The sequence below is a fragment of the Halichoerus grypus genome, chromosome 5 (genome assembly GCF_964656455.1).
Source record: "Halichoerus grypus chromosome 5, mHalGry1.hap1.1, whole genome shotgun sequence".
Classification (NCBI taxonomy): Eukaryota; Metazoa; Chordata; class Mammalia; order Carnivora; family Phocidae; genus Halichoerus; species Halichoerus grypus.
In genome coordinates, this window is record NC_135716.1 from 61,268,792 (window position 1) to 61,281,888 (window position 13,097).

The window sequence follows — 13,097 nt, forward strand, 5'->3', positions numbered from 1 at the left end:
TTGGATTTCTGTTTTATTTTTTAAGGAATAAGTCAGCAACCTGATCCAGGCTTTACTGGGGCGACAACGCCCCAGAGCCCTCTGATGTCGCCCAGAATGGCACATACCCAGAGCCCCATGATGCAGCAGTCTCAGGCTAATCCAGCCTACCAGGCCTCCTCTGACATGAATGGGTGGGCGCAGGGGAATATGGGTGGAAACAGGTATGCCGTGTTTCTGTGTCGTTTTGATATAAATGATCACCAGGGAATCTTTCTATAGACTACCTATCTCTTTTCAGTATTTTTCCTTTTTTTTAACTAAGTAAGCTCTACGTCCAACAGGGGCTTAAACTCACAACCCTGAGATCAAGAGTCACATGTTCTACCAACTAAGCCAGCCAGGTGCCCATGTTTTCTGTTTTTTTCTTAACTTTTTTGCTCAAGCAAGCAATGTCAAACTACTAATTAAGGAAGTTTTCCTAGGGCAGAAGTTATCAGAATTTACAAAAGCTTAGCATATCTTTTCCGTAGGAATAAAAGGAACTCCCATCAGAAGCTACCACCACCAATTTAAGCTAGAAACTGCTCTGGAAGGCAGTGCCCTAGAAGCCATCCTTTATCAGTACATGTAATAAAAACAAACAAATGAAAAGCTGTGGGTGCAGACATGGAAGTGGAAAATATATCTCTAGACCTTCCCGGTGACCTTAGGAAAAGGAGAGGAGCGTGGTCACCCCTGTAGCTTCATTGAGCACTTCCCCTACCATTTCTGACTTCACCCCTGCTGGCTGCCTCACCCTGGGTTCTTTCAGCCTAGACTTATTCATTATGAAGTAAATGAAGTAAATGCCTGAGAAGCAAGTGTCAGAACTGCCTGCCTATTTGCCCTACAACTCTTGACATTTTCATCTTTTCCTTATGTTCTAGCATGTTTTCACAACAGTCCCCACCACACTTTGGGCAACAAGCAAACACCAGCATGTACAATAACAATATGAACATCAATGTATCCATGGCGACCAACACAGGTGGGATGAGCAACATGAACCAGATGACAGGACAGATCAGCATGACCTCAGTGACCTCCGTGCCTACGTCAGGGCTGTCCTCCATGGGTCCTGAGCAGGTGAGCACCCTGAGAAGCAGCCCATTGTCTTCTGATCATAACTTTTTGTCTATTTCTGCGTTCAGTGTATCTTTCCATGTACTTAACATTTACCATCAACTCCCACATTTATTTTGATGAGTGTTTTCTCACCTTACTTTCACCTGTGTTAGTGCAATTAACAGATATACTTGTTAATGATGAAATAAACATGAAAGGATTCTTGACTACTCAAGGATCTTTTAAAATACTTCTTAACTTTGTCACTTAAATGATTTCTTACTTGAGGAACTTAGCAATATCTAAAGTGACTCTCTAAAAATGGAATGGTGAATGTACTTCTTAAATAGCTTTATTTTGGATTTATACTTTAAGAACCGATTTTCTTCTAAATGAAAAACCAGATGAATCGCAAAGGCCAGACTTACTGCCTGCCATCCAATTAGCTTTATTCCCCACCCCACCCCCCGCCCTGTCCCCATCCATTCAGTTTTAAATGATACTTCACTTGTGCAGGGAGACTGACACCGATCATCCAAAAACTATTCAAATTATCATCTTGGGGGTGTGAGTGCCATGGTTTTCTGGTCAATATTTTTTAAAGAATTCTGCTTAAGACTGTAATTCTGACTAAGACTGTGATGATTCTACTATCCCTAAGAGCATACCAGCTTCACTTGGTGGCAAAGAGACTGAATGCATTGATATCTCGGGTAGCCAGCCTGGGATTGAAAATCTGTGGTAGCTGATCCACAGGTAAAGATATCAGTTAATAATTTTTAAATTGTATTTCCAGAAGACCTTATTTCTAAAGGGCACAAAATGCTTGGCATTCTACTACCTCAGTAGTACATGCAAAGTAGAGATGTGGCAAAGACCCTGAGTCTTATTTCATGTATGGAGAAATCGAGGCATAGGAAGTTTAAATGACTTAATAAGTCACTGACAGAACTGTACATTTCAGTTAGATCATATTTGTGAGAATGGTAAGAGATTCAGAGTTTGATTAGGTCTATTTAAGCTAATGTTGGCAGACCACAATTTGTGTGAAAAATTTTACTAAATTTTACAGCGCCTCAGTGTTTTGTTCTATAAGAAGATGTTAATAAAAATGCAGAGTAGTGCATGAGAAAATTTAAAGCCCTTTGCCATTTAAGAAAGCTCTGTGTGTGTAATAATTTGCACTTCTTGTAGTTGAATTGATGCTTATTTGGGTAAATTAAACAGACATAATTAAAGATAGACTTTTGTCTTTCCAATGGAGAAAATATAGTGTTGATTTTGAATTTTGTACAAAAAGGAACCAGTAGTGGTTCCTGATTTTCTTCCTAGGGAAACTGTATAAAGCAAGGGCCGCTGAGATGGTCTAGTCTAGCATGGGTCCTACACAGCCTACCTGGAAGTAAATCAGTGCATTTTTATTTTTTTTTTTTTATTTTTTTATTTTTTTTTAAGATTTTATTTATTTATTTGACAGAGAGAGACACAGCGAGAGCAGGAACACAAGCAGGGGGAATGGGAGAGGGAGAAGCAGGCTTCCCGCCGAGCAGGGAGCCCGATGTGGGACTCGATCCCAGGACCCTGGGATCATGACCTGAGCCGAAGGCAGACGCTTAACGACTGAGCCACCCAGGCGCCCCTAAATCAGTGCATTTTTAATAATCCAGATCATGTCTGCATAGAAACTTGTGCATAGATTTAAACCTTTTGAATATCAGAATTAATTTGGAAGCCCAAAAAATACAACTGTAGCGTTTCTTCGGACAAAATCAGTCCTATACAGTATTAGTATTACCTTTACTTCATAATTTGTAAAAGAATTGTATGACTGCTAATGAATAGTTCATTTGGTTGTAGAAGATTTCCAAAATTCAGCACTGTTGGGTACTCAGACCTGCTCTTCCTAATCAATAACTTGCCTGAGTAACAAAGATATTAGGAGCTTCTCAGATGACTTTAAAGTCCCACATATGAGTCATTGGTCTCATTGGAACCAGCCAAAAAGGTGAACATGTTAAGGCATGAAAATGTTTCTAGTATTATCTCTGTCAAATTTCCACACAGAATGCAAATTTTAATTTGGAAGGCAGCTTAGTCTAAATACTTATTTTCTTGTTCCTCCACACTCCCCCCAAAATCTATACGTGGGAGAGTGGATACAGGGATGGAGCCGTTTTTATATAGTCATCTTTCCCCATAATTCTATTCCTAAAAACCAAGAAGAGGAGGAAGATTGATGGTTGGTTCTTACTCCCTAGTACACTTTTGGACGTCCCACTGAATATAGCCATTGTACCGTCTTGTGCCCTCAGGTTAATGATCCTGCTCTGAGGGGAGGCAACCTTTTCCCAAACCAGCTGCCTGGAATGGATATGATTAAGCAGGAGGGAGACGCATCACGGGTAAGAAACAGCAAAGAAATACGTGAATAGGGTAGTATAGGGTAGTAAAGGGAACGTGGATATTTTATAGACCAAAATTGACAGATACATTGTCAGCCAGTAGATTGAAGATAGTTGTAACGCTTGCAGTTTTTTAAAAATATCTTGTAATTTTATCTGCCATACAGTGGTTTTCTGTGAATAATTATTTCTTTAAGCTCATTTTAATTGAGCTAATGGTGGTGTGTGAATTAAGAACACTAATTTTGCTCTGAAATGATATTATTATAGCAAAGCAAAAAAAGTAGCAATGAATCAGTCACGTTAGGGCAAACTTTGATTTATTTTTACTTTTTCTGAATCATAATGTTAGATTTTCAGGAGGATAGAGAGGAGCTAACTTACAGTTGTTCTCTATCCCTTAATTAAGTGTATGTTTATTCTTTTTAAGAGTTTTTTCTATATTTCATTTTGTTTAGGCAACAGTCATGTATATTATTTGCCTATTATCTTCAACACTTGTTCTAAGGAGAGTGATATTACCATGTTCAATCGGATCTTGAAAAAAAATAATCGGTACTTAGAACCCAACTGAACTGTGTGCCTAGTAGCAGATCTGTTAACAGGAAGGCTCTGTGAGCAGTTTAGCACATAGATAAATGGGCCTGCGGGTCCCTCTTAATGGTAAGGGATATAATCCTTAGCAGTAGATAACTTTTTTTTAAGTTAAAAATTCTCTCTCAGTGGAGAAAATGTAGGATCGATGTTCAGTTTCCTGCCAAAAAGTGGATCTTGGATGGTTTTGTTAATACCTAAGTTTAAAAAGTAATAGATCCAGGGGCACCTGGGTGGCTCAGTTGGTTAAGCGTCTGCCTTCGGCGCAGGTCATGATCTCAGGGTCGTGGGATTGAGCCCCGTGTCAGGCTCTGTGCTTGGCGTGGAGCCTGCCTTGCTTGAGATTCTCTCTTCTCCTTCTGCCCCCTCTTCTCTCTCTCTTGCTCACTCGCTCTCTAATTAAAAAAAAAAAAAATTTTAAAAAACGTAATAGATCTAGGGATGCCTGGTTGGCTCAGTAGGTAGAGCATCCGACTCTTGATCTCTGGGTCATGAGTTCAAGCCCCATATGGGGCGTAGAGATTACTTTTTTTAAGTAATCTAGATTTGAAAACACAGTGTGTGAATTTTCTGTGTGGTTTTTCTTGTTTAAAGAACCACAGTCGGGCACCTGGGTGGCCCAATTGGTTAAGCGTCTGCCTTCAGCTCAGGTCATGATCCCAGGGTCCTGGGATCGAGCCCTGCATCAGGCTCCCTGCTCAGCAGGGAGTCTGCTTCTCCCTCTCCCTCTGCCCATTCACCCGCTCATGCGTGCTCTCTCTCTCTCTCTCAAATAAATAAATATTTAAAAAAAAACAAAACACAGTCATCATGGCAGAGAGGCCCATGGGTGGAAGTCCTATAGATGTTTTCTGTAAGTACCCAGATGCACAGCTCATCTAAATGGTTAATGTTGCTATAGTGAGTCATACAGAAAGTAGAATATATTTCATATTGACCATGTGTTTAGACTCTAAATGTGCCATTTATTGAAGTTTGAAGCCCCTTAGGAGGCTGGTGTCTTCTTGCTGCCAGTCCTGCCTCCCCCACCCCACCCCCACCCCACTGCACCTCTACAGAGAGTGGCCACATAACTCAGTGATGGCTTGTGTGCAGAAAGTAGAAGCTTAAAACCTGGGATGGTGCTTCCCAGGGGAGCAATGACATTAGTGGTAATTAGGCTTCTACTAAAGGATAGCCCATTTTAACCCAGAAGTGCCAGGGAGCTTAACCTCTGGGCACATCAGAGCTCTGTGGGAGAAAGAAAGCATTTGGGGGCCAGGATCACATTTCCCTCCCTGAACCCTCCACCTTCAGTGTGACTATGTGCCAACCTATGCCAGTGGCCCCACAGAGCAGGCACCCATAATCTTTTTTTTTTTTTTTTTAAGATTTTATTTATTTATTTGTCAGAGAGAGAACACAAGCAGGGGGAGCGGCAGGCAGAGCAGGCAGGGGGAGAAGCAGGCTCCCTGCTGAGCAAGGAGCCCAATGTGGGACTCGATCCCAGGACCCCAGGATCATGACCTGAGCCAAAGGCAGACGCTTAACCAACTGAACCACCCAGGCATCCCCGTAATCTTTTTTAGTTCTAGAAACAACCAACAGGTTGAGCATTTACCACAATCATGATTATCTGCTCAGGGCTTTATTTAGACTAGACCACTTAAAGCACATCACAACCGTACAGTAGAACTACTGTTTTGAGGGTTTAATGACTTACCCAAGGTCCCAAAACACCAGGAAGGGAACCCAGGCACGCTGACCCCCAAGTGTGTGTTACCAGCCCCTGCACTCTACCACTTACTTCCCCGAAGGGGACACGGAGCTCCCATGATATCTTTCTAAAGGTTTTATGCAAGTAACATTGGAGAAGGCCCCCAAAAAACAAATTGGTCGCTATTCCTTTCTCTCATTTTATAGATCCTGAAGGGAAAAGAAATATTCCCACATCCTGTAGGACAGGCAGACAGTAAAGATTCAGCTCCATATTGAGAAGAGTCCTCAGCTTCAGGCACTGGGATCTCAGGAGGGAAAATCCTCTGACGTCAGGAAAGGGAATGTACCATTTGGTCTCTAGCATACAGGGACCATGCCGGGCCCATCAGATATTTAGGCGTTCCCAACACTTAGAGATGAGGAGACTGAATCTCAGAGGATTAGGGAATTTGCTCAAGCCCACACACCTAGTGTGTGGGGGCATCTATCCTAGAGGGGAGGGGGGCCTGGGCACAGTGGAGAGGTAAAGGTGTAGGCAAGGTGGGCCAGGACAACCAGGGTATTGATTCATGCACATCTAGGCACCCATGGGTGCCCACTAAAACTAAAATGGAAAGATTAGCACCACAAAAAGCAACTTCCAGTAAATACAGGATGTTCTCTCCATCACAAGTGCCTCTCGGGACCCGCGGCGAGAATGCTGTGCCTGCTGTCATCTAGCCCAGGCCGTTCGCGCCCCTCCCACTTTCTCTGTTTTTCCCAGTCCCCCTCCTGAATCTTGCTTACCCATCTGCACTTTGTTCATGCCGAATGTTAAGGCCAGAGAACAGTCTGTCAGACACTCTCGGTTCCTCCGGAGACTAATACGTACAGTAGATCCCTTCTAATCCATGAGTAAGAAGTGGCAGTGACTCTGTACTTGTCACCGTACTGCTGACGTGCACACGGGGGAGCCGGTCGTCTGCGGCCTCTTGTGTCTCTAACCGGCTCTGCTACTGTTGTGAATCACGGAACTGTTTTCAGAATTTTTATTGGTAACCTCGTTCTATTTGTTGAGCTGGGAACCACTGTGATTCATTGTTAATTGAATCTGTGTTCCACTTATCTTGAAATGGAGATTAAAATTATACCTTGCTTAAAGCAGAGCTAGAATATACAACTGTGGATTTACCAAAACACCATTTAGAGAAGGGCAGTTACTTTATATCACCAAAGATTCTTCCTTTTACAAGGACTTACACTATGCCTCTATATTTTACATGTACTTCAACTTATCAAAATTGAGTTTCTTGGTCTGCTGCATGGCTCTTGTATAAAGTATAGCTGTAATGACTTGTACTTGCTCGTGTTACGGAAATCCATCGCTAACTAGGACCAGCTCTAAGGTGGTGGTGGTAATGATAGTGGCGAGGACATTGACCGAGCTCTTTCCGTGTTGTGAGAAGTACTTAAACACTTCATGTACATCATTTTGTTTAATCCTCACGACAGCCCTAGGCAGTATTAGGGACAGAAAGATTAAGTGACTCTCCGCCCCCTAAAGTGACACAGCCAGATGTCAAGCCAAGCAGCGTTCCTCTAGAGATGCATGTCCTGCTCCACGTTCTCTTTCACTAACACTGATCCTTTTTTTTTTTTTTAAGATTTTATTTATTTATTTGACAGAGAGACACAGCGAGAGAGGGAACACAAGCAGGGGGAGTGGGAGAGGGAGAAGCAGGCCTCCTGCAGAGCAGGGAGCCCAATGCGGGCTCGATCCCAGGACCCTGGGACCATGACCTGAGCCGAAGGCAGACGCTTAACGACTGAGCCACCCAGGCGCCCCTCACTAACACTGATCCTGCCTGAGAGCTGCTTGTTGGTGTCCATTCGTGTTAGAGAATACTGCCGCCTTCAAGTGGCTAAGGATAGGAATACTTCTCAATTTGTTTTTCCAGACTAACTGGAAAATGGAAGGATTTTTTTCCTGTTTCAGTCAGAGCCATGGAGTATTTCTATATAAAATCATATAAGTGACACAAATTAGCTTTATATTATAGATGAAGGACATTCACTGTTCTTCTCTCCGAGGAGCTGTAGCCAGAGCAATCCTCGTGTGCTGACGTGTTGAGCTTGGGAGAGCCTCGCAGAGGGCCGCGGGCGTAGCCCACCTGTGACCGCGACACTTCAGGATCTGGGGCAGTTCGCCCAGATCTCTCGTTCGAAGGGACTAAGTGAAACTTCCTTTCTGATCTGACTTAAACTAGATAATCTCTAGTGGCCTTGATGTGCTGTGTCTAAATATCTAAATCCCAGAAGCAGTTGTTACTCGTTCCCACAGCAACCGGTACTTCCTCTCGCGTAACTCGGACCCTGCTGTTATTTCATTGTCTACCTGGCCCACTCAGTGTTTTGATAGCAGTGACCAGAAATATACTGTTATGGTGATATCCCCAGCACCTGGCACAGAGTAGATACTCAATATTTGCTACATGGATAAAATATCTTGGGGGGAAACATAGTCAGTAGCCAAAGAAAAGCACTGACACAGACTTGCACCAACCAAGCAAACACCTGCACGTGAGTCTTGCTCACTCCGCCCTCCGTGTTCACTCCCTCAAACTGTCAGTTCATAGCAGCCAGAAACTAGCACGAATGCCCCTGGAGCCAAAACCCTGCTTATTCAGCTTGCTGAAGCCAGGGAGACATCCCGTGGAACCTGGGGAGTCTCTCCACAAGGGAGAGTCAAGACGGACATTTCGTTGAAAGTGGCTTTGTACTCAATGATTTTGAGGAAGGGGTAAGGAAGTGGTGGCCACCTCTGAACGATGTTGTCAAAAAGCAAGGGCAGCTCGGCCTCAAGGTATCTTAGTAATCTCATTTGAGGAGGTGGGAGAGGTTGAACTGGTCTGGGAGGTCACTGGGAAGAGAGCTGCAGTCGTACCGAAGGAGGGATCGGTAATCCACGCAGTCCCTTGGTTTTCAAAGTGCTATGTAGGGTCTGCCGGCCTTTGGAAATAACGTGTCCAGTCAGGACCAGTGGCTTCTGCCTGTCCGCATCAAAATCCAGTGTCGTTCAGCCAGACGCGGCCTTCGGGAATTGGCCACGTATTCTGATGATTTCGTGATGAGCATTAGGACGGTGTTACAGCAAATTCAGAGGTACTTCACGATTTTCTCTCTGTTTTCCTGCAGAAATACTGCTGACACTGAAGGTAGCTGGTTGCTTCTCTCTTCAGCTGACTGGGCTCACTTGCTCAAAACACTTACCAGCCTGGAGAGCTGTGTCTATTTGTTCTGACCCAGTCGACCTGCCAGCCAGTTCTGCCAGAGCCCGGTCAGCAGATGGGCCTGGGCCCCGGCTCCCAGGGTGGGCTCCGCTTGGCTGTTGCAGGAGGGAGCTGCCTCTTCGCTTGACAGTCGGAAGCTCGCGTCCAGACAGTTGCTCAGTCTGTTCACTGCATTCACCTTAGTGCAACTTAGATCTCTCCTGCAAAGTAAATGTTGACAGGCAAATTTCATACCCATGTCGGATTGAATGTATTTAAATGTATGTATTTAAGGAAAACAACCATGCTCTTGTTCTGTTCCTGTTTGGTTCCAGACACTGGTTTCTTGCTTTGTTTTCCCTGGCTAATCAGTCTAGTGCAAAAGATTAAGATTTCATCTCGGGGAAAGAACAGAATTAAGGAAAAAAAAAGTCAAACTAAAGGTGTTCTAAGCTAAAGCCTGTATTTGGGATAAAAGCAGAGCAGACACCATGGACAGCGCTGTATGAACAGAGACCCAAGAAGTGAAGACCAATAAAGTCAGAGTTGTACCTTTGTAGAAGCTCTAGAGACCATGTTGGAAAGAGTTTCCAGTTACCGAACAGATGAAAAGGAGCCTGTGAAGGGCTGTTAATATTAACAAGTGCTTTTTCCTTTTTTTTTTTTCTTTGTCAAAATCAAACTAGTTCACCCAAATTGTGAATCAAGAAGAAATATTGTTCATTTTCAAACTAAGTTCCCTTTAGATTGCTCAGACAGCTTTGACTCGTACCTCTTCTTCCCCATGTGATCCTGACTCTCCCCCGCCCTTGGCCTTCCCCACTTCTCCCCCACATTCATTCATCTTGTTAAAAAAAATTTTTAAAAAGCAACAGAAACCAGGTAAGCCCTTTATTTCCTTAAATGTTTTGCCAGCCACTTACCAATTGCTAACTATTAAATTTCAGAAAAATGCATTTACTGGCAAGGAGAGGAGCCAAGTCAGGACTTGATACCAATCAAACTAAGGATACCTGCTTTGGAAGCATGTTTATTCTGTTCCCCAGCAACACTGGCCTACAAAAACGGGCAAAAATAACAGTGTGTTTAAAATTGACAGCAGATATCACAACAGATTTAACCTCCGCCATGTGTTTTTTATTTTGTTTTTTAGCAGTGCTGACTAAGCCGAAGTTTTGTAAGGTACATAAAATCCAATTTATATGTAAACAAGCAATAATTTAAGTTGAGAACTTAAGTGTTTTAATTGTATAATTTTTGTGAGGTATACATATTGTGGAATTGACTCAAAAATGAGGTACTTCAGTATTAAATTAGATATCTTCATAGCAATGTCTCCTAAAGGTGTTTTGTAAAGGATATCAATGCCTTGATTAGACCTAATTTGTAGACTTAAGACTTTTTATTTTCTAAACCTTGTGATTCTGCTCATAAATCATTTATCTAATCTATATGATATGCAGCTGCTGTAGGAACCAATTCTTGATTTTTATATGTTTATATTCTTTCTTAATGAACCTTAGAAAGACTACATGTTACTAAGCAGGCCACTTTTATGGTTGTTTTTCTGGCCCACTCTGGTAGGGGAATAATCTTTTATTAATTGGCGTCCGTTTCAGACAACCGCAATACCGAGAAACTGATGGCCTTTTTTGAGCTATTTCCCCCCCAAGCCCCTAATACACATACTTTCTTACCTAAATTTCAGAATGATGTCTTTTTGATGTCTAAAAAGCAAAGCATTTTATATCTCATTAGCCAGGCTTTTTAGGAACAGAGAGGTTTTTCCTTGAAATTTGATTGTTTGTTTATTTGTGGCAGGGTGGAAAATGTACCAACTACCCCTATTTCTATTTCTCTCTCTCTCTCTATATGGGCAAATTAGGGCGTATAGAAAGAGATGTAGCCCAAAGATAAATGGTTAAGTAGACAGTCTGAAAGTGTTGCTCCATACTAAAGAAATTTTCTGGAAATTTGCATTTCGATACCTTGTTCCACTTGAGAGGGGTCTCACTACAGGGAGGTGGCCAAGGAACAGCACTTCTCGGCGGCCACCAGTTCACGTTGTCCCCTCGAGAGGCTCTACTCGTCTCCACCGAACCACTGGGTTGCCCAGTTGAGATGGAAAACAATGAGCAGATGTTGGCCCGGAACTCCATGACCTCATCGGTGTGATGAGGCTCACGTGACACAGTTTACTGTGACCGGTTTTAAGTTGATTTTTAGAAATATGTGAATCGGAATGACTTCAACTTCACACAGCACAAAGGAGAAATGGAGTTTAAACTGGCTTTGTTTTGTTTTTAAGTCCCTTTTCACTAGAACACTGTCCAAAAATCTGTGTATCTTGTATCGTTTACCCATCTGCCCACTGTGTCTTAATGTCAATCCCAATTCAGACAAATCTGCAAACCTGTGATACTGGTAATTTAGAATAATTCATGATCATTACTGTTTTGAAGGAAAAGAGATGGTAAATTCTCTTATGGCTCAGACCAGGTAGTGGATTTTGCTTTACATCTAATTAAGAGAAGAAAAGTCAGTGAAGGAATCCTCTGATCATATTGATCACTATAGAAGCAAAAGCCAAATCAATCCCCTTCATTATCAGTATTTCTCATGCTGTAAACAACAAATTTGTTAGACTGAGTACTTGGTTTTGTTTAATAGAACAAAATAATCAGTGTTTTACTTATATTACTAAATGTGAAAAACACATAATGTGAAAAGTATACATACATTAACTTGGTTGTAAAACTCATTTAAGTGTTCATGTAATGTGCTAAGTTTAAAAAGTGAAGTGAGCTGTTTTACTACAATGAATTCGTTCGACTCAAAGACTAAAAATGCCCCTCCCACGTGTATCTCTTAAGGCCTGTAATAACTGAAAGCAATGTTTTTGCAGTTTATATAATGCAATTTTTAATCTGTGTTTAAAAATGGAGTTCATATGGGCTTAACACATGAAATGGGTGGCACAGATCCACTTGCAGAACCCAAAGATACACAATCAATTTTGAAATGCAACTTAAGCCATTAATTGTTGGTGTGAATTTAAAATTTTCTAGTATTTGTATGGTAGTATGCTGCCTAAGAGCAAAGCATTCTCTGCACAAAGGAAAATTACTGTAGTGGCTTCGATTTTAATTAGAATTTTCTCCCTGGTGTTTCTTTATAGACTAAAACAAAATCTTTTAAGTTTCTTACTACAGGTAAAAGCTATGTGCAAGAACCTCAAAATGCTAAAATCTAGCATAATGCCTTAGATCTGTTTTTAAGTCTTGTATATTCCTACATAGCTGTCCAATGTATTATATTTGTATAGTGAATTGTGTACAATTTTTGAATAAGTGCATCATCACTTAACCTTTATGTTGTTGAATAGTGATGATGATACATTTCTTCAAACATTTAACTGTCATTTTTGTTCCTTTGTCATTTGTGGGTTTTATTTGTACAGTTCCTCATGAAGTTGCATCTGAGATGTGTGTATATGAAAAGATTATACAAGGGTAAAATTAAGCAATATATTAACTATGGTTCTTCAGGAGAAAGCTTACAGTGTTTCAGGTTGTGATTTATTTTCAAAATGGAGTTGACTCTGAACATCACTTTGTTCACCTGCATTGATGTTTGTATTTCTAGTGTGAGCAGTTTATGCAAAGGTAGATATATTCAGAGAAATTTTAAATACATTTATGCAAGTTAATATTGCTTTGCTGATGCTATTTGCTTATTTGATGTTAAATAATGCTATTGTAAATAAAGAATTCTGTTGTTATTGCATCATTTAATAAATTTTAATGCCTTCGGGTTTTACATGGCTTGGGAGATTTTAATGTGTTTATATTGTATCTTCATTCATAACTGCATTTAAGTTTAAAATACCCACCCTGTAATTTAATCATCTCTCACAGTCAGACAGTAGTTGACACTATTCCTGGCACCCTAACATTTGATTCCCCTGCTGACCCATTTTACAGATTTTCAATTTGAAGCCGAGAGCTTATGTCTTAAGATTGTCTAGCAACTTAATGGCAAATACAGGCTGAGTAGGCCCACTGAATCC

The 13,097-nt window shown here is 41.5% G+C and overlaps 1 protein-coding gene across 3 annotated transcripts in view; it reads left to right on the forward strand.

Moving 5' to 3' along the window:
* The window catches only part of NCOA2 (nuclear receptor coactivator 2), a 288,649-nt gene extending 275,797 nt beyond the window's left edge, over positions 1-12,852 (forward strand). For all 3 annotated transcript variants that reach the window (XM_036109392.2, XM_036109399.2, XM_036109401.2), the window contains 4 exons: positions 26-203; positions 909-1,107; positions 3,399-3,488; positions 8,955-12,852. In XM_036109392.2, the coding sequence (XP_035965285.1) occupies positions 26-203; positions 909-1,107; positions 3,399-3,488; positions 8,955-8,966 (479 nt within the window). In that variant the 3' untranslated portion in view covers positions 8,967-12,852. The remainder of the gene's footprint in view (positions 1-25; positions 204-908; positions 1,108-3,398; positions 3,489-8,954) is intronic.
* The last annotated feature ends 245 nt before the right edge of the window (positions 12,853-13,097 follow it).